At 55.1% G+C, this 21,687-nt stretch overlaps 1 protein-coding gene across 2 annotated transcripts in view; it reads left to right on the forward strand.

Moving 5' to 3' along the window:
* RAB11FIP5 (RAB11 family interacting protein 5) overlaps positions 1–21,687 on the forward strand; it is a 36,053-nt gene that overhangs the window by 2,383 nt on the left and 11,983 nt on the right. For both annotated transcript variants that reach the window (XM_045979616.1, XM_045979617.1), the window contains exons 2-3: positions 17,462–17,898; positions 18,010–18,709. In XM_045979616.1, coding sequence (XP_045835572.1) covers positions 17,462–17,898; positions 18,010–18,709 — 1,137 coding nt within the window. The remainder of the gene's footprint in view (positions 1–17,461; positions 17,899–18,009; positions 18,710–21,687) is intronic.

The raw sequence follows: 21,687 nt of genomic DNA on the forward strand, positions 1-21,687 counted from the left end.
TGAATCTTCCTTAGCTGAACTGTTTGTAGGCCCAGGTGGGCCTGTTTTCAGCCGAGGACAGTCCTTCTTTGAGAATTTGACTTGCCACCCCATTTAGATCAAGATTAATTTACTTTATAGAAGTCATCTTTCCCACCAGGATCTTTCCAAACCTACCCCCTGCTTTCCTCTGGTGTGTTGACCTGGGTTATTTATAGAACCTAGAGGGGGTAGGAGAGGAGAGGGGCACTCCTGGTGGGCACAGGCAAAGTCCATGAAATCTGCCTGATCTTCTGGTACACTGGACCTAACAGCGTACCAACTGACGGAGGGTGAGGGCTGCTGCTCCCACTTGGGTCCCCCCCTCTGGCCTCTGATTTTTTTTTCTTATTTTTTTTTAAGATTTTATTTATTTATTTGACAGAGAGAGATCACAAATAGGCAGAGAGGCAGGCAGCAGGAGGGGGGGGTTCGGGGGGGTGGTGGAAGCAGGCCATCCCAGGACCTTGAGATCATGACCTGAGCAGAAGGCAGAGGCTTAACCCACTGAGCCAACCAGGGGCCCCATCTGGCCTCTGATTTTAATGGCCATTTCCTGGGAGCACCCCGGCATGAGCTGCTGAGGTAGTGAGTCGCACATTCCCCAGTGGAGAGAGGGCAAGATGGAGAGGATCAGGGTGTACCCTCCTCAGCTTTGGGTAATGATGGAAAAGAACAGTATCCACTCTAATGCCAGGAGCCAGCTGTGGTGGTTTCAGGGAAGACAAATGGCAGCCCTGTGTTGCTAAGACAGAACCTGACTGGGGAAGGGCAGCCTCATGGTTATGGGGAGGGGGCTGCAGAGCTACAAGAAACTTCCCACCTTGTGGTGAGTCAAGTAAACACTTGGTGCCTCAGTTTTCTCAACTGTCCAGTGGGGCTAGTGTTACAAGACTGATGTAAGGCCTGAAATGAGAATGCAGTTAAAGCACCTAGGCGTGGCTGCTGGCGAGTAAACAGCAGTGATAGTGGAGGGAAGTTTTGATAACAGTGTCTGGTAGCTCTGGTCTGGAAGATGTCCCTGCCCTTGAAGAGCCTCTCATGTGATGGCGGAGACAATACAGAGCTGAGAGCCTCGGTTTGGGAAAGCCCCAGGAACGTGGGTGGCCAATTACGTGCAGGAGTAGGAGAGCTCCTAACAAAATAGGCTGGCCCTTTGCAGGCCTCCATTCTTTTTGCTGCTAGAGGTTTGGGCTTGGACTCAGCAGTGCTCAATCCAGACTTGGGTCAGCTTGCAGGCCTCCCCAGCAGCCTGGACTGCAGCTGCCCCTGCCCTCTCCGGAAGGCAAGACCGCCCAGTGTTTCAGAACATGGAGATGGCTTTCATTCCCAGTTCTGTGACTTATTAGCAGGCAAGTTACTTAACCTGTTTCTTCATTTCTACAAAGGTCACGGTTATAATTATGGAATGATAAGATTAAATAAGACCATGTCTGAAAAGACCTTAGTATAGTTCTAGACCTAGAGTAAGCCTTCACAGGGTGGGAGTTGTGGTTTCTCTGAGGACCTTGATGGGGTGGATGGTATGGGACACCTCAATGTTCCGTGATGCTCCTTTGTCAAGGGGTGCTCGTTGAGGTCCGGATTTCACCAGAGGCTTTCAAAGAACTGAAGAGGAAGTTCTCAAAACATAATTTAACATGATACATGAGGAAACTGATTATGACCTTTTCCCCTCAGTGAAGCCATTCATGGATCATCATGGGTCTGAAAATCCTAAGATGCTTCTCCACTATTTCCTTTCTGGTTTTTAGCTCTAGTACCCTTGGTGGGTACTGTGTGTGGAGGGGGTGTTATGTATGAAGTAAAAGAGTCCCTGCCCTAAAGAACCCCCATCCTGGGCCCATCAGATTGATGGTAGAGCCTGGCCCCTTGGGGAGCCTGAGTCTGGGCTTAATTTGGTTCAGGACCATTTCATCTTTTTTTCCTCCCGAAGAGTAAAACCGTTGGGCAGGCTGCTAACTGCGGCACCCTGAGATTTTGTCGGCCCTCGTCAGGGGCCGTTGATTTTATGGAGGGCCTTTGGGAGGCCTGTGGCTGCCCAGGACCACTGCGGTTTGAGATAGTTGTCTTCTGCCTGACTGATCACGGTGGCCTGAGATCCCCTCAAGGGTGGTGGGTTTGGGGGCACTGGGGGAGGCACCTGAAGGAAAATGCAGCCTGCTGGCCTAAGGTTGGGATGGTTTTTGAGGGTTTCCATTCATCTCTCAGCCTCCACACGGCCTGCACCTTCCTGTGCATGTGACCCTCTCACCACTGGTTTCCAGATGTGACTGCTCCCCAGGAAGCAGCTGAGACCCCAAGGGTCCTGGGCCCAACCCTAAGGTTCAATTCTGGCTCTAGCCCCAGACCTGTGGGGCTGCTGGGGGAGTCTGCTTTGGATGGGAGTGTTCCTGTTGGGGAGGGTGTGGCCATATTTAAAAGCCAGTCATTAGGGTGCAGGAGACTCCAACTCCCTTAGTTCTGGGGTGGTTTTTATTTGGGGTTGCTTGAGCAGCAGTGGCTGGGGGAGAGGGGAGGGGAGGAAGTGACTCCTCCATCAGACTGGGCGGCTCCTGGTTGGCACAGCAACTTCCTCTTCCCTCAGGCCCTGGCCCTGGGTGGGAGCCCTGGCTCTGCCCTGTACTGTTCTCCCTGTAGCCAGCCAGGGATAGGCACAGCTCAGCAGATCCTTGGCCCCGGGGCAGCCACAAGGGCTGTCCTTTCCTCCAAAGGGGGCTGCCCGCTCCGCCTGTTACTGCTGCTTCCCTGGTGCTGTGACGCTCTTGCCTACGCAAAATGACTAGTCAGGCCTTGTCCAGATGTTTCCCCTGCCCTTCCCACCCTGCGGTGGGACAGATAATTAACACAATGGCAGGAGCTCTCTGGGAATCAGTACTCTGTTTTTTCCTTGTGCAGGGCCAATCCTCTGCAAAATGGTATCGTCATGAAAAAGCATTGCCCTTTTCCACAGCCAAGTTAAAAAAAAAAGTAATAAGTCCACGTGTGGGTCCTTTCTATACCTGGCGGTCCTGCCAGGGAAGAGTCTTATAGTTTTGCTCTTACTAAACCCCTTAGGTTACTTCTTGCCTCAGGAAGGATGGCAGCCAGTGAGGAGAGCTGAGCTTGGCAGGTCAGGCTGAGGCCGCTGTGTGGGGCTGGGCCCAGGCCTCTCCTTAGCGAAGGGGAAGCAAGCAGGGCCCCTGCAAGTTCCAGAGGAGCTGCCCAGGGGAGGGGCTTTGTCCCAGGCCACCTCGGCCTTCAGCTGACCCAGGGGTGGGGGGCCGGGCGGGAACACAGCCCTTGCTCGTGGAATTCTAATGTCAGAGCTAGCAGAGGGCTTAGCCCTGTGGGGACTGAGGCTGGGGAGGGGTGGGGCTCTGTTAGGCTTGGCAGAGCTGTAGGATTTAGGGTAAGGGAGAGATGGCATTTGGGGCCCTGTGTGCCTCCCAGGTTTCTGTGGAAGTGCCTGTGGGATTTTAGAAAGAAAGGGGAACATTTCTACTGGGATAGGGGAGGGGGCCTTGGGGTTTATCTGTGGACTGGGAGGGGTGGTCTCATGCAAAAGCTTTTCTGGAGAGCCTGGACAGAGGCCTGCAGGGGCCACTGGGTGTGGTGGGGTGAGTTCCGAGGAGGGGAGGACGTGGCTCTCCCAGCCTGCATGCCCGGAAGGTGCGGCTTGGTTAGAAAGATGAGCCCCACATTTGGAGGAAGGGCCGTAGGCAAGTGCTGTATTTTCAGGCCTTGCCAGAGAGCACTGGAGATATTCAGAGCAGACAGGGCTGCCCGTCTCAACCGTGGTCAGGGACACCTCCTTGAGGAAGAGACATACTCTGAAGACCTGTGAGGTCCTCCCCGGCAGCATGTAGCACTGTCTTGGGGGGCCGTTATGGGCTCCTTAGCGAGGCGTACCATCAATGAAGCCCTTTGTGCTGCCGTTGTCCTAAGGACTCAACTTAGCTCACGGGAACCCCTGGAGGTGGAGGTACTCTTACTGTTTAACGGATGGAGAAACAAAGACACAGAGAGGTGAAGTGACTTTTCTAAAGACACACAGTGCAAGGCAGAGCCAGGATTTGGACCCAGGCACTTCACCACCACTCTGTACTGCCCACCCTCAGTTTCCCTCCTTCTGTGAGCTAGCTCTGCATAGGACCGGGGCTTGGCCGCTGCCTTCCTGAGGGTTCCACTGACCTCCCCAGAGCCCATATCTGTGGTTCGTCCCACGGCTCTGTAAGCGTGGCCTGCTTTCTCCTATGTGAGGCCTCGGCTGACTGGGGTAAGCGTGTTTGAGCTGCGGCTCCGAATCCGGTCGCGTCTGCCTCCCAGGGCTGGGGGTGTTGCGGAGTACTTCGGGAAGGAGGGTATCAGCACCAGCAGAGTGTCTCTCAAGAGTGGGGGGAGGCCTGGGAGGCTCTGCCTTGGCCCCAGGCACTCCCACCCTGGGCAGATTTGCTCCCATTGGCTTGTGCAGTAGAGCGGAGCTTGGGAGCATCAGCAGATACGAGACTTCCTGACCTTTCTCAAGAATCACATGCTTGTTTTACTGTGACAGAATGCTCTGAGCCATCTAGGGCCTTACAGCGATGCCGTCATTTGCTTTTTCTTTCATTTTCTTTTGTTAAGTATCTAGGAAGCTATTAGGAGGCAACCACTGTGCCTAGGTCAGGGCTTTGGAGAAAACAAGAGAAAGAAATGTATAGCCTTTTCCCTAGAAGGGCAAAATGTGTTTGAGACTAGACTTATCCAGGAACAATAATTACCCTATAAAACAGCATGTACAAGTGTGAGAGAAAGAAAGGGTCAGGAGTGGGGTGAACTCAGCAGGGTTGGAATGATCAGGGTGGGCCTCCTGGGGGAAGCAGGTCCCGGAATGACCATTGAGGCTGTGATGGAGACTGGGAGAGTTTCAGGGACAGAGACTGCCTTGGAAAGGGGAAGTGAGTGTTTTGGGGCTGGGTGAGGAGAGGGAGTGAAGGAGAGCTGATTTTTCTTTCCCCTGTGTCTCTTTCAGCAAAACAGCCTGACTTGACTTTTTTTTTTTTTTTTTAGTTCACCTGGTTCAAATTCTGAAGGTACAGAATGTATGCATTGAAAAGTCTCCCTTGCCCTGACCTTGAGTCATCCAGCTCCTTTTTTCAGAGGGAACCAATATTGCCAGTTCTTGGGTATTCATCCAAAGTTATTCTATGCATTTAACATTTGTTTGCACAAACGCAGTGTTCTCTGCACATAGGTTATACCTATGATCAGCTTGACTTTCCCACACAGGATGTTTTTTTATTGTCTCCATCTGTTGTGCATCTAAACCAAGACCCTGGCTGAGGGGCCAGGCTCTACTTAGCTTTGTCCTCCGTGACCCAAGACTCTTGTTTTGGGTGAATATGAGGTTAGGAGCAAACTGGGGGGGGGGGGGGGAGTAAGCAGAATTTCTTCCTATTCCCCACCCCCCTTCTGACCAAGACCACCTGGGAGAGGTCATCTTGCTGGTTCCCTCCTTCTCCCTGGGCAGGGTCATCACTTGGGGGCCACCTTGCTCCCATGGGGTTGATGACAGCTTATAAAAGGCCCTTGATAGACCGTGAACCCAAATCTTTATGTGTGGTTTGGCCTATTTTTCAGAGTGCTTTCCTGGCATCACCTCATTTCATTCTTTCCTAAGGGCAGACAAGGTGACCCCCATTTTTTACAGATGTGGAGACTGGGGTCTCAGGAGGTGAAATGACTTGTCCAAGATCACATGACTTGTGTGACCAGATTATGCAGCCGGATTTCTGACTTCCAGGCACGGTGCTTTTTCCCCTGCTTCATGCTTTTGGCTGTTACATATTTTCTGCTGCTATCAGGGTGGCTAAACTTGTTTCTAGGCATTTTAATAGCTTTTTCTCTGCCGAGTGAGTATGGTCGCTAGCCAGTCTGAGGCCAGCCGACAGCAGCAGGGCTCTGGAACCCACTGGAGTAGGGGCATGAGGATCTGCTGAGATGTTTGTGCCTGGGAGGGTGGGGGGGGGGGGGGACCTGGCTGGTTCTGAGGTGAGTTAGGCAAGCCATGCTCACAGAGGCTGGGGTGGCTCAGGAAGTGATGGGTCTGGGCTCTGAGGACCTTCCGTGCTAGAGTAGGTGATAGAATCATCGTGGGGCCTGATAAGAGGCAATATCCTGCAGGAGGACTGTGCCTGGCTCGCAGTTTTGCTGTAGAGACCAAGTCAAAGGGTGGGTATGATGGTGGGTGTGGGGAGCCAGAAGAAGTTGGGCCTGAGGCCCTGCTCGACTCCTGTCTGATAGCATGTGAGGAGGAATGCTCGTGGGGCGGGTTTGAAGGCCTCCGATGGAGGAGACTCTGGGGACGATGTTTTCCAGCTGTCCCCCCTGCCCCTCACTGGCTCCTCTTATCACCCCACTGTTACAGGGGTGAAATGGCAGCTTTAAACCCTCTTAGTAAGTCAGATTCATGGACTAGAACCTGGGTCTCCTGCCTTCCCGCTATGCCCTTAAGATAATTTTTTTCAACTGATTTTTGGGACTAGCTGAGCCCTTGCCAATCTCATTTATCCAGCAGGTATTGGAATGTGTTCCATAAGTCAGGCCCCGCCCCTGGGCTTGGGGGATACAAGGTGAGTGGCAGTCCCTGCTGTCACTAAGGACAGAGAGCTCAGGGCCAAGGCCTGCTGCTAGAGGAAAGGGGCCCCTCCTGCCTTCCCCATTGCTCCTGTCCTAGTTTTGGATTCTTTTTTCTCTCTTTCTTTCTTTCTTTTTTTTTTTTTTTTAAATTTCTGTTCTGGACTGTTATCATAGCTGCTGCTGCCTTTTTATAAACCAGAATGCGAGTTTATTAATTTAGGATGAGCAATTATTACTCCTGTGGAGGTGTAAGGAGTTGTTCAGGTCAGCCCAGGCAGGGGACCGGCCCTGGCTTGTGTCGGCTCCTGCCTGTTACCCCTGCCTCACCTCGGTGCTGTCCCTCTCCCACCTGTCCTATACTCTTCCTCCAGCACAGCCTCCAGCAGGCCCTGTCCTTGTTTATACCCTGTAGCGCTCTTTGGGGTCCAAACCGGGAGCTCAGCCATTTTGTGTGGTGTTCGAGGCAGTCTCCTACCTTCCCCAGGGCACCTTTCTGCCTCACTTTCCCTGTCAGTCCTGGCATCTGCGTATTTTGTTTCTTCCACCTGGAATGTCTGTCTGGCTCCTTGCCTCTTTGCTCCCCTTTGCTCAAGGCCCAGGATCAATGTCATGTCCTTCACCACCCCTCCCGAAATCATTTTACTGCTTTGTGCATTTTTGCAGCATGGATCACTTTCCTGATTTGTGTGGCTATCTTATTTCCCCACCAAGATGTGAGCTTCTCAAGGACTCTCTCCCTTTCTTATTCCTGGCAGATACTTGCAAAATATTTTGAGTGAAGGCCTAGCCAGCCGAGACCTCCCATGTTTGGGCGGATTTCATGGGCAAGAGCCCTGTGCCTCTAAGAGGGATGATTTTGGCATCAAGTGCCAGACCCTGTGCTCGAGTGCGGCCATGAGTGGGCAGGACTGAACTCTCGGGGCAGCAGAAGGCTCAGAGAGACATAGGATACGGAGAAAAAGCCTGTGTCCTGGCCCAAGGCTACCCCCGACCTCTGGGGTCTAATGGAAACTGCACTGTTAGTTCCAAGTGGGACCAGAAGGAGAGTGCCAGTGAGTCCGTGCTCCCCAACATAGCCACAGTGCCCTTATCACACACAAAATCTATAGTTCCGTAACCATCACCCAGTGTCCAGACCATTCCCAGTTTCCCCTGATATCAGAACTGCATCTTCATGGGTGGTTTGTCGAGTCAGGATCCAGACAAGAGCTCCCATCCTGGGCCTGGTCAGGGCTCCCGGGATGTCGGTCTTTATCTCGGACCCCTGCCAGATGGAGGAGCTGTCCGTGAGGCTGTCTGACACTGTGGCCCCAGTTCTCCGACGCCTGAGCCCTAGTTGCTGGGTCTGCCAAGCCCGGTCCCCACGCCCTGCCTGCAGGCAGGAGTCCTTCCATCAGCCATGCCATGGCCCTGCTTTCCATGTCCCTCCATCAGCGAGGCCCCGGGTGGGGCAGCGGGTCCCGTTAGCCCGACCCAGTCATCACGAAGGTGCCCGACACAGTGGTTCTAGCGTTCATGGAGGAGTGTCTTTGGTCCCTCTGCATAGGAGTGGGCAGGATGGTGCCGTTCGCTAAGGAACACCGGGAACAGCAGGTGTTTGCCAGCATTTTTCAATTAGTGGTGACTTTCAGGTGACCTGCCCCCACCGCCCGCCCCAGGACAGTGTGCATGATACTAGTCATCTACCCTGTAGGAGTTTCCTGCCAGAGCGGAGATTGAGGGCCTTGTGAGCCCAGGGATGGGGGCAAGAGGTGACTCGTCTTTGGGGCAGCAGGTGGCTGGAGGACAAATGTTTTACTCTGTACAGCATCACTTGAAATGGCTGATGGCTGGCGTGGAGTAGGGATACGGGGCCAGATAATGTGAAGGACAGATATTTTGCTGTTTTCTGCTGCAGTTTTCCCCAACATCGACTTTTTGGGTTGCATATCCTCTCTACTCCAGAGCCCTCAGCCCCTCGTTTGTACTAACTCTCCAGCTGGGGAGAGTGAAGCCAGGAAGAGAGAACTGGGTCCATGTATCCCTCTCTCCTTTGTGCCGGCTCCTCACTTTCCCTTCTGGAAGATTCTCCAGCCAGTACCTCAGGCCTCTTAGCTTCGTTTGCCTCGGGGCGGGTGGGGTCATGTTGCCGGCATCTGCCAGCTTTGCAGGACCCCTCACCCACAACCTGGTGGTGGCCGTTCGGTAGCTGGAGGTGAGCCCTGTCTCTGGAGAGGCCGGGGTGGCATCTGGGGCATCAGAGAGAAACTGCACCCCCGAGGGGTTATAGCTGGGGCAGGTGAGGAGCCCCCCCCCCCGAGGTGTGAGAGGTTGTGGTTTGGGCGGGGGTGCGAGCAAAACGTATTTGCTGGCTCCCTAGCTAGCAAGTGCACTTGGCTGTTTTCATTTTTGGGGGTCACCTTCAGCAGCATGCAGGGTATCCAAGGGCTAGATGGAGCACTGTAGCGTGACGCTGGCAAGACTCGGGGCCTTGAGCCAGCCTCTGGCACCTGGCCAGGCCCTCTCGTGCCCCTGGGTAGGACATGGGGAGCAGTGCCTCTCCTGTGCTTGGAAATCTCAGCCTGGGTGCCATGTAGTGGGGCAGGAGGAGACCTGCCTTTCTGCTGCCTTTGTGCCCTCCCTGCTCTAGAGCAGATACTCTTAGCCCTTTCTGGGCCATGGACCGCTTTGGTCTCTGGTCGAAGCCTCTAGACCCCTTCTCCAAAGAAGGTCTTCAAATGTGTAGGATTATAAAGTACACCAGTGATACTGACGTTCATTTATCACTATATGAAAGCATTTGCTGCAGTAACATGTCCTTTATCCCTGTGCTAAGTGATAGAGTGCAGGGGTTGTCTAATAACGTTTAAATTCAGAGTACTGGTGAGTAGGAACCACATTCTGTGACATCTGCCACGGCTGTAATGGGATATGAGGATGTCTGGTTTCTCTTGGTGACCCAAGAGTTGTGCTTGCAGAGAGGGGCAGTCTAGTGCGGTGATCAAGGTCAGAGGCTCTGGAGATGGAGCTTGAGTTCATATCCTGGCTCTGCGGCTTACTGACAAGAAGTGCGACTTACCCCAGCTGACTTCTCTGTGCCCCGGTGTCTGCGTGGGCAAAAATACGTGAGCTGACACTTGAGTGGCAGGTCTCGCGTGCTGGGCCCCGTTCTCCGAGTACTCCACAGATAGCCTGCTGCGTCCTCACGGTGGTCTTGTGAGGAGAGCAGACATGCGTTCTCCCTGCATGATACATAGGTATGAAACACAGAGAGGTTATGTGACCTCCCCCAGGTCATACAGGCGGTGGGGCTGGGGCTTAAAGCAGGCTGCCTGGCTCTCTCGAGGTCTGCCTCCCACACCCACCTCACAGGGTTGTTAGAAGGATTAGCAAGATACGGTCCAGTGTGGTGAGTGCCGAGTATAGTGTCCAGCACACACCAATCGATAAAGGAGAGGCATAGCCGTCTACGGGTGAGACGATTTGTGTCCTAGTGGTGGGCTCGAGTGGGGTCAACACCCAACCTCCCTTCATAGGCCGCCATTCACCGGCTGCGCCACTCCCGGACCTGACCGGTGCCTTCTCTCTCGGAGAAGTGAATGAGACTCTTCATTCAGAGCTGGGAAATGAGGCTGTCAGGATTAAAAAAGGCCCCCTTCTGGGATTGTCCCCTTTAAGCTTGGTACTTGGGGCTCCTGCCCTCAGAGGCCTCTTGTTGGAGGTGGTAAGCAGGGAACACCTTCTTTGCTTTTTGGGAGCTTCTGGTCTCCTGGGTGAGACCCGTGGGTTTGTAATGAGAGAAGCGTTACACAGTTGTTCAGTTGTGAACAGGGACGGACAAGTTCCTAAGTCAATTCATAGATTAATTTGTTAGTTCATTGAACAGCTGTTTGAGTGGCTGCTATTTTAAGTGCTGGGGACGCAGAGATGAGCAGAATACCGTTGCTGCCTACAGAGCAGGGGAAGACAGACTTCACACAGCCAGGTATACGTACATCGTTGTCCTGAATGGGACACACACACACACACACACGATGTCGGGTAGTGTTGAGTACACTGAAGAAACAGAATAGGGCAAGGAGCACTGGCAGCGGAGGGGCTCAGGGAAGACTGAGGAGGTTCAGGTGAACTGACGCCTGATGGGAGGGAGGGAGGGAGTGAACCGTGGCCTGAAGACCAGGCCTGTGTCTCAGGCAGAGGGAGAAGCAAGTGCAGTGGCCTTGTGGTGGGAACAAGCCCGACAGGTTCAGGGACATCAAGAAGGCCAATGTGGAAGGAGTGACTCAGAGAGTGGAGCCAGGACTCAAAAGATGGGACCTTTCCACCATTCTGAGGAGGAGGCTGTGATGTGCGTATTTGCAGGAGGAGCAGGGAAGTGGGGGGACCGTCACGTCCAGCAGGGCCATGGGGTGAAGGGGGAGCATTCTGGCTCTAATTTGCCCATAGAGCCAGCAGAGTTCAAAGTTGGGATATGGGCTGTGAGGGGGAAAAAAGAGACCAAGATGGTTCCTGGGTTTGGGTACTGAAACAAGTGATGTGTGGGGGCTTAGGGAGGGTGCCATGATTTGGATCTTAAGCTGAATCTGGGACTGATAAGAACCAGGGATGAGTCAGGTGTGGCCGGACTGCGTGTTACAGCCCCTGCTGCCCCGTCTCTGGCACGTGTGAGTTTGACATCAGCCCTAGGTCACTTATGGTGTGTGGTAGCCATTAGCCCAGCTGCGCTGTTCCCTGAGAGACAGGTGGAGGTGGCCGGCGGAGGAGTAACTAAGGCCATAATCCTGGTAACAGGTGGGTCCACTAGCCCCCCACCCCTTCCATCCCACCTTTGTCCTCTGCCCCCTGGGTGTGTGTGTGCAGCAGGGGGGAGGGGGTGTCTTGCCAGGGAAGAGGCTAAGGGCTGAGTCCTCAGTACAAGCTGGGCCTGCTGAACTTTGGTCAGGCGCCTTGGGAATTTAGGGGAGGTTTGGCTGATGAGCAGGTGGCCATGAAGGCTTCTCCATGGTTCTGTGCCCCCCAGGAATTCTGGCCTCTGATGGCCACTGGGAGGCTGGGCTGCCCTCAGACAAGGTTTTCATGGCCTGGACACAGGACAAAACCCCAAGGTTCCCTCGGTGACCTTCCGGGGCTGTATGCCCCTGGGATCATGCCTGCATCTGTGGTGTACATCCAGGCCTTTTCCGGCCTCCATCCCCTCAGGGTGTCAGAGGACTGAGTGTTTGGATTCAGCTGTATGATAAGTGCTACCTCTTTTAAAAAAATTTTTTTAAAGATTTTATTTATTTATTTGTCAGGGAGAGAGGGAGAGCACAAGCAGGGGGAGCAGCAGGCAGAGGGAGAAGCAGGTTCCCTACTCAGCACACGGAGCCCCATGCAGGACTCGATCCCAGGACTCTGGTTTTGTGACCTGAGCTGAAGGCAGACGCTTAACCAACTGAGCCACCTGGGTGTCACGAGAAATGCTACATCTTTTTCTTTTTAAGATAGATCTTCTTCTTCTTCTTCTTCTTCTTCTTCTTCTTCTTCTTCTTCTTCTTCTTCTTCTTCTTCTTCTTCTTCAAGATTTTGTTTATTTATTTGACAGAGATCACTAGTAGGCAGAGAGGCAGGCAGAGAGAGAAGGGGAAGCAGGCTCCCTGCCGAGCAGAGAGACCGATGCGGGGCTCCATCCCAGGACCCTGGGATCATGACCTGAGCCAAAGGCAGAGGCTTTAACCCACTGAGCCACCCAGGCACCCCGAGAAATGCTACATCTTAAAGGTTAAGGGCATGGGCTGAGAGTTGGGCGTCTTGATGTTCAGGTTCCAGCTCTGTTGCTTACTCTCTGGGTGATTTGGGCAAGTGACAGAGCTTCTCTGTAGGTTAGTTTCCCCAAGCCCAGAACAGGGATAATGGACCTGGCCTCCTGGACAGTGTGGATAGTAAAGGGGGAACTATCGGTGTGGATGGGGGGTTGCCAGAAGGCTAGCTCTGACGGCTCTCTGGCTCCATCACATGTTTTCCCGTCTCTCACATGTGGCCTGCAACAGGGCAGGCCTCCCCTGGAAGCTGTATGGAAATGGAGCCTCTCCGATGCCCTCGGCCTCCATGGCGTGGCTGTCAGCGTGCCTGGGACAGGTCCCAGACAGTGATCCTCTCTGCCAAACCCTTGTCTCCCGAGTGCGTGCTGCCTGGGCCTTGGCGCGTTCAGGTGCACCACCTGCCATGACTCTCACACCATCTGAGAGTAGATGGGAAGCCTTGGCTCCGTGCTGACCGGCGGCCCTGAGAGGAGGGTCTCCCACCGGAAGGCTGAGGAAACAGAGGGTTAGGGAAGTATCCTGGTGAGTGAGAAGGCCCAGGTGTGCACTGAGGATGCGGAGCCTAGCTCTTAGTCACCAGGCTTTGCCGCCACAGGCATCTAAGCAGGGAGTGGGCAGAGCGAGAGGGAAGCAAGAGGGAGCGCAGGCAGGGACTCACGGAGGCCTCGTAGCATCTCGAGATTTACTGCCGTGCACTCTTCATTTACTTTGTAACTCCGTACCTGGGAGATACTCAGTAAGCATCTGCAGGGAACCCAGTCCCACTAGGGAGACCCCAGGCACCCAGGAAATGACAGTACCTGCTAACTGTGGAGCAGAGTAGAGCCTGGTCTGGTGTGTAGAGTGAATTTGGTTCAGAGTGCGTGTGCCTGGTCAGAAAGAGGAGGGATCTGGCCAGGCCAGGATGCTGCGGCTCTGACGTCTTCTTAGAGGAAGTGGGACTTGGGCTGGGCCGTAGGACCCTGCAGTCACATTCTCGGTGGGAGCCCCAGTCTGTGTGGATGGGATGCCCAGTGCCCGTTTGCTCTGGGATCTGCTGCGTTGGGGCTCTGTACAGAGAAAGTCTCCATCGCTTCATGGAGGGATCATCAGCCCACGCCAGCAATGTCTGTGGCCTTCTAGCCGGCAGGGGACTGTGTGCCACAGGGCCTGGCAGGTCCGGCGTCTCTTAGGGGGACGTCTGGACAGGCAGGAGGAAGCAGGAGCAAGGAGTTGAGGGGAGGGATATCACCTTTGTCAGGGAGCTGGTGTTTGTGTGGCCTTGCCGTCCTTGCCTGTGTGGGTCACACTCCTGGGAGAAGGCCTGCTCTTGAGTCCCACAGCACCCAAGGTGCCTAGCAGGGTCCAGTGCAGTCCTGCCCTAGACTGGTAGGGAGGTAGGTGGGGGACAACGGCTGGGGCCCAGCTGCCATTCAAAGCCTAACTCTGCTCTGGATAGGGAAGTCTCAGAAAATGGTACGGAAAGTCTTTTCTCCTTACTCTGGCCTTCCTGAAAAGCAGGTCAGAGAGAGAGACAGATAGGCAGACCAGCAGACCCAAATTCCCTGGGGAAGAGCAGGAGAGGCCGAGAAACAGAGATGACCTTATTGGGGGGGGGCGGGGTTGGGGAAGGGCAGGAGGCAAGGATCCTTTGGGCAGAGGACACCAAGTGTCACCATGGGCTGATGATGCTTCCTCCCTTCAGCTGAGGGGGTGGGACAGAGAGGCCAGCAGCCTACTCTGTGGCCCAAGCAACTGAGGAGATAAGATAGGAGTGGGTGTTTACCTGTCTCTTTTCCGTATTGGGACAGAATGTATGCTCCTTATAAAAAATTCAAACTGGACAAAAATATTAATATTCTATGATGTAGACAGTCATTGTTCCCTGCAGCTGCCCCCCGCCAGATAGTGACTGTTAATGCTGCGACTTGGGGAGGGAGCAGCTGGGACTGTGAGGGCCCCTGACCTTTATGCCCTCGCAAGGATGTGTGTGCCTGCCCCTTCCAGTTACCCAGAGCCTAGTGGGCCGGGGTAGGTCCGGACACTACTCTTTTGCCCCACATCCCAGGATATTCCTGTGCTGCATAGGGCCTAGTCTAGGTTTGGGGAAAGTGACCAGGGCTTGGTCTTTCAAGAGTTGGGTGTCAGGGCCAGGGTGGGCGTTGGCTTGAGAAAGTAGGGGTGTGAGGATGTCGATGCAAGCTGGTTCATTTTTTCTAGAAAATCTCCCTTCCTTCCCCTTTCACCCCCATGTACACATCCTCTGCCCTGTGTCTTCAATCTGTGTCTCTTAGCTCTCTCTCTTCTCCCTGCACTCTTCCCACCCTCCCCCTGCCCCTGCTTACCAGGAGAGCATGAAGATATGCAACCATACTCGGAGCGTGGCCGTCTACCCTCCCTGGTTGTGCCGTCTGTCCTGCTGCAGCCTGCCCAGGAGATGGTCTCTCAGGTGTAGAAGGGAAAACCAGCAACCCTGGTTCCCACTGTTTGGGGCATGATGTGGGTCACCCGTTAGAGGCCTGACGCATAGCCCATGATGGGCACACGAGGAAGCAGTCTTGATGGATGGTCCCAAATGGGTGCAACTGCATAGGCCCCTGGGCAGAGCTCTTTTCATGCAGCAGATCCCCCCACTCCCAACCTGTTTATGCCTGAGAAGTTCAGGGAGCTGGTGCTGTCAGGGGACAGATCTTAGGGTTGGGCAGAGACTGCCGGAGCACTGACTGAGGCAGATGCGGGGTTGGTGTAGCGGTGGGGGGTGTGGGTGTGGTGTATGTGTGCACTGAGTGTGTATGACTTTGAGCCCTTCAGTGACCCATCTGACATCTCCACCAGGCCTCGTTCCACCTTCGTGCTTCACCGGCTGCGTCTAGAATTCTAGGCAGAAAACTTTCCCTCCGAATTTTGAAGGCATGACTCCATAGGTTACCCAGTGTTGGGAGTGAGGACCCAGGGTTATTCTAATTCCTGAACGTACGAACCTGTGTGTCTTGTGTTTGGAAGCTTGCAGGGTCTCCTTCTCTGCCCGGTGTTCTGAAACCTCACCGGGCACTTCCCGGCCTGGTCTCTGTTCCTTGTGCTGCATGCGCGTGGCCCTTCTGTGCCGCTGCTCATGTCCTTCAGGTCAGGAAGACTTTCTTGTGTTATTTCTGCCCGGTTTCTTCCTCGTTGTGTGTTCTGGTCCTGCCCAGTCCTTCTCCCCTCACCTTGTTTTAAATTACTAGAGGATTGGTTGATTGATTGGTTGGTTGATGAGCAGCTTTAGGCTTACAGAAAAGCATGGAAGGTACAGAGTGTTCACATACACTCCCTAACTCTGGCCTTTCTCCTCCCCCCTCCATTTTTTCTTCTTTTATTAGCATCTCACATTAGTGTGGCACCCTGTTACAACTGATGAACCAATCGCAATGCATCATTATTAATTTGAGCCTGTAGATTATATTATACATAAAACTTTGTCTTTTCTATTTATTTTGTGGGTACAGCCAAATATATAATGACACGTGTTTACCATTACAGTATCCTACAAAATAGTTCCACTGCCCTAAAAATCCATTACAGTATCCTACAAAATAGTTCCACTGCCCTAAAAATCCCCAGGGAGTTGTTGATTTTCAGCTTTTGCTCAGCTTTTCTCCTGTTTCGTGGATGGGAGAGGGGACTCCCAGGTCCCTCACACGTGGGAGCAGACTCCTTTTTCTTTCTTGACTCGCCAGGTAACTTGGTCATGAACCTCCTTGGACTGACCTAGCATCACCTCATTGTTGCCCTTCTACTTTCCGGGAGATTTCCTCCAGCTTATCTGGAACACATCCTTTGAGTGTTGTATTAAGCTCTAATGTGCAAGGGAGGTTACGCATTCTGGGTGCTGGTGTGAGAAAGGGGGACCGATTTTCAGTTAGTCCTGTTTTCAGCCCTGCACTGGAGCCCGTCATTTGGGCTTGGTGTCCCTACATCCAGAACGTTCTGGTTCAGTTTCTCCGTGCGGTGTCTGTGCTCATATCTGTGGGAGAGGGGATGGGGCATGGCCTGCTGAGTAGAATGGGAGGGGACCCAGGTGGGGGGTGTCTAGTGGCTCCACACAAGATGCTGTGTGGAGCAAAGTGTGCTGCCGCTGGCCAGGAGTCTGGTCAGGCAGGAGGATTTGGGCAGCAGAGGAAGGAAGAGCTCTGTGCACACCCCTCCCCTGTAGGGTGGCCTCCACCCACCCTGTGCTGTGGTCATGTGGGGGGTCTCTCTGGCAGTGTGTAGTGGGAAGAACATGGCTTTGGAGGGATGGAAACTGGCTCTCCTTCTCCTCTCTCCTTTCTGGCTGCTTGCTCTTGGAGGAGTTACTTTACCTCTGAGCCCTGACTTCCTGCTGTATAAATCAGGGCCACAGTTCTGACCCTCGAGGCTTGTTGTGTGTACGTGGGAGTGAAGACCCTTGTAGTCCATCGTGATAGACGTGAGATGCTCAGCAGATGCGAGTGCCCATGCCCCCACTACCTCAGGTCTCTTACTTGAGGCCCCTGTATGCCATTGTGTGCAGAGGTGTTCCTGGTGGGGTGTGGAACCAGTCGGTGAGTGAGTGAGGTGTGTGTTCGTGTGGGCTGGTGTTCCAGCCCTGTGCCTCTGATGCGCTGTTCTTTCCTGGGCTCACCGGTGGCTCAGAGTAGAGCTTCGGCTGGGATGAGCTCAAGGAGATGATGTAAACAGGCAGAAATGTGGGTGGGTCTGTCTACCCCAGGGGCCTGGATGGTTAAGAGTTCCTCCCACGCCCAGCCTCACCCCTTTGGGCCTCAGAATTTCAGATGGAGTGGGGAGGGACAGCGGGGAGATCTCTGAGCCCCCAGGAAGGGGGATGGGAAGGCAGCATGGGGTGGTGACTGTGGCCCTTCCCAGTAGCACCATAGAGATTCCCCTGCTCAGGTTTTCCCCACCACGGACAAGATGTAGACACTTTCTCGGCTCTGCCTGTGGCTCAGAAGGCTGGACCTGGGTTGTGGGGGAGAGGCTGTGCGGGGTGCCTGGCAGGGGAGGGCGGGCTGCCTGGGCCCTGACCATGACCTGACCGGAGCTCCATCCTGCCCCCCTTCTTCCAGGTGGTACAAGCTGCACTCCAAGGCGGGCAAGAAGGAGAAGGAGCGCGGAGAGATCCAAGTCACAATCCAGTTCACTCGAAACAACCTGAGCGCCAGCATGTTTGACCTGTCCATGAAGGACAAGCCGCGGTCCCCTTTCAGCAAGATCAAAGACAAGATGAAGGGCAAGAAGAAGTTTGAGCTGGAGTCTGCCTCGGCCATCCTCCCAAGCAGTGCCCTGGAGGACCCTGAGCTGGGCAGCCTGGGCAAGATGGGCAAAGCCAAAGGCTTCTTCCTCCGCAACAAGCTGCGCAAGTCCTCCCTGACGCAGTCCAGCACCTCCCTGGGCTCGGACAGCACCCTGTCTTCTGCCAGCGGGAGCCTGGCCTACCAGGGCCCGGGTGCCGAGCTCCTCACCCGCTCGCCCAGCCGCAGCAGCTGGCTGTCCAGTGAAGGAGGTGAGTGAGCAAGGGCCCTGCCCCGCTGGGGGGCAGATGAGGGTTGGGGGGTCCCGGGCCAGGAACTAGTCTGCTCTTCCTGCTGCTCACTCATGGGTGCTTCTTTTTCAGGCAGGGACGCCACCCAGTCCCCCAAGTTGCTCACCCACAAAAGGACCTACAGCGATGAGGCCAGCCAGATGCGAGCGCCGCCGCCCCGATCCCTCCTGGACCCGCAGGGCCACCTGGAGACCGCCTCCCGCTCCTCGCTTTGTGTCAACGGGAGCCACATTTACAGTGAGGAGCCCCAGGCACTCCCACGGCACCGCAGCTCCATCTCCGGCCCGTTTCCAACCTCCGGCTCGCTGCATAGTGTGTCTCCCCGGCCCACTGAGGAGGGCGCTCGGCCTACAGATGACTCTGGGGGCAGAGGCAGCCGCCGCACCAGCATCTCAGAGGTGCTGTCGGGACAGGAGGAGCTGAGCTCTCGGGCCAAAGTCTTGGTCCCTGGCACCAGCCGCTCCGGAGAGGAGGAGGGGGCCCGGCTCCCTGAGGGAAAGCCGGTACAGGTTGCCACGCCCATGGTGGCCTCCTCTGAGGTTGTGGCCGAGAAGGAGGGAGCCCGGAAGGAGGAGCGGAAGCCCCGGATGGGTCTCTTCCACCATCACCACCAGGGGCTGAGTCGGAGCGAGCTGGGGCGCCGCGGCTCTCTGGGGGAGAAGGGGGGTCCCACCCTGGGGGCCTCCCCCCACCACCCACCCAGCGGGGAGGAAAAGGCCAAGAGTAGCTGGTTTGGCTTGAGAGAAGCCAAGGAACCAACTCAGAAACCCAGGTATGTCCTTGGCAAAAGCAGCTTTGCTCTTCGGGGAGCATGCTGGGGTGTTTGCAGCCTGGATCCTGGGGCAGGAAGTTTGGAGCAGATGGGGCCCTTGGGCAGGCTGCTGTGGCTCTGGCTTCGCATGGTTGAATGGTGGGGGGTACCACTTTCCCAGGCTGAGGCTCGTTGTTGGCACATGGACGCAGGTAAGTCACAAGGGCACAGCGCTCTGGGGGCCATATGGAATGAGGACTCCCATCTCCTCATGGGTCTCCCTTCGCCAGTTGGCACGCCTGCCCCCAAGGGAGGTGGGGGAAGGGGAGAAAAGCAGGGAAGGCCACTCCTGTCAATTCTTGGCTTCCCAGCCTCCACCCCTCGCCTTCTGGCCTCAAGGTCAGGAAACCTTGGCAGGTGGAGAGGTGGGACGGGGTCTATACCTCCAACCCTCCCCTCCCCCACCCCAGCTGCCCCAGCTGGCTCTGTGACCCCATCCCTCTGAGAGATGGCCATCAAGTCACTGATGCCCCCACCCCTCTCTTCATACACTCACGCCCAGTTGTGCCCCTGGCCTGGCAAGGGGCTATAGACAACTCCTTTAAAATCTGCTACCAACCTTCTGTCCTTGGACACTGTTGGGGCTCTGGCCCTCTGTTATCTCTTGCTCTTGGGGTATAGCAAGCTGAGGACGGCTGCTGTGTTCCGAATGTGCTGAGTCCCACCCTTAGAAGGGATGCAGGAGTCCTTGCGCTCAGGCCCTGGCAGAGCTCTCAAGAGGGTCCTAATACTAACTAGGATTCTGCACCCAGTTCCACTGTGGGGACTGGTTTCCCACATGCCCAAGCCGATCTCTGACACCAGGTGGGTGCCCTGCTGTTCAGCTCAGTGCTGACACTGTTGACCCAGCGACGCCTCGGACCTCACAGAGGCTCAGAGCTACAGGATTGACACCCTACCCCCACCCCCAACTGGCTATTTCAGATGCCTGTCGAAAGTCCAGGTTGTCACCTGTGCTCCTGACCAGCCAGCTATAGATCAGAGGTCTTAGTGACTGCCTCCTTCCTTGGGTTTGATTCATTTGCTCGCTTGGTTCATAGAACTCAGGAACATTTTGCTTTCAGTGGTTTATTATACAAGGCTGTAACTCAGGAGCAACCTGGTAGAAAAGACACACAGGACAAGGTCTGGGGAAAGGGCACAGGACTTACATGCTCTCTCCAGGCACCCCACTCCCCCTGCATCTCCACGTGTTCAGCACCTGAACCCCATCCTTTGGAGTTCTTGCGGAGACTTCCTCCCACAGGTGTGAGTGATTAAGTCATTGGCCATTGGTGGTCAGTTCACCTTCCAGCCCCTCTCCTCTGCAGAAATCAGGGTGGGACTGAAAACACCACCCTTCTGTTCACACTTGATTCCCCCAGCAACCAGCCTTAGGGTCCTCACGGGCTTTCTAAAAAGTCCCCTCATCAACACAAACCCAGTTGTGGTGGAAAGGGCTTGTTACGAATCACGAGGCGCCCACTTCACTCTTCCTGCTCTACAGCCTTTCAGGAAGTGAGGACGAGAGACCAGACATCAAAAGATGCTCTTACTCAGGAAATTCCAAGGGTTTTGCAAGCCTTGAACCAGAAACTGTGGACAAAGACCCATACACATGAGAAGTATACATTTGGTCATTCAGATGACCGGATCGCAGTATCCCAGCCCCGGCCGCCACCCCGGCCCTTTGTCTCCTCCTAGTTCTGACCATCCGAGGCTGCTGCACTGTCCAGCAGGGAGCAGGGAGGGCCGCCAGACATGGGTCCTAGGAGCAGACATCCCCACTTTTCAAGGTCCTGGGGCTGGCCCTGGACAGGGAGCGTCTGTGGCCGGACAGCTGGTGTGGCCGGGCAGCTGTTTCTGCTCTCAGTCAGCCTGCCCTGCTCCTGTTGACAGGTGTGTGGGTAGCAGGTGGGGCACCAAGGCTGGACATGTAAGGAAGGGTCCAGAGAGAGGCTCCTATAGCCACTCCCCAGCAGTGGGGAGAGGTCTCCTGTGGTCCTGGTTCTTCTCTTTCCTTGTGCAATTCGGGTCCACTGAGAGGGGTGGGGAAAGAAATGCCAGGCCTTTCTGGGTTCAGGCCTGGCCTCCTGGCGCCTCTCGTACACCTTGTAGCTGGGCCAGTGGAGTGGCTCAGTCTCTGGCTGATACCGCCCTCTGCCTCCTCTGCTGGGTACGTCAGCTTCTGTCCCTGCAACCCAGCCCCTGCTCATCAGACCCCAGGGGAACTGCTGGCCACCTGTAGCCGAGGGAAGATGGGCAAGAAGGGGATGGGCCTGCTGCCCTGTGACGGCTTGGGTTTGTGGGTGGTTCTGTGGAGGGAGGTGGCAGGAGGCCCAGATAGAACATTTGCTGGGAGGAGCTGGGGTGCCTGGGTCAGATGGAACATAGACCACAGGCTCAGCGTGTCTGTGGATCAGCTCAGGGCCTTCTCCAGGACAGATAGATGCTGGCGGACATCTCTCGTGAGCTCATTTCTGTGCATGTGCCCAGGCTTTGGGCTCAGACCCCTGCAGGCCAGACTTTGAATGATGCTGGGGTTGTCCTCACTCTTGCTTACAGCCCCTGCTTTCCTTCTCCTGTGTCTCCAGGTCTCCCAACTGCCCTTCAGAGTCAAGTTGGGTCCCCGGTGGCTATAAGGCAGCTGAGGTTTTTGCCCTTCTCCTTGAATTCTGAGCTTGTCCTCAGCAGGATGGAGGGCATCCAGGGATTCCTTCCCTCCCAGAGGCTCATTTGAGGGCGTAGCTGCAGGGGCAAGGGTTCTTTGGGTAAAGTGGGCTGGCCTGGATAGGCTCGAGACCTGGCCATTGAGCCCGTTGGCATCACCCTGGCCCTGGGCCTTGACAGAGCCAGGAAGGTGGCCAGAAACTAACAACTCTTGGCCCTTGCCCAGAAGGCTTGCTCTGGGCTTTTGAGGAGAGAATGAGAAGTGAGCTAATCCATGGCAGGAAGCTGTA

This window comes from Meles meles, chromosome 15, assembly GCF_922984935.1.
Source record: "Meles meles chromosome 15, mMelMel3.1 paternal haplotype, whole genome shotgun sequence".
NCBI classification, from domain to species: domain Eukaryota; kingdom Metazoa; phylum Chordata; class Mammalia; order Carnivora; family Mustelidae; genus Meles; species Meles meles.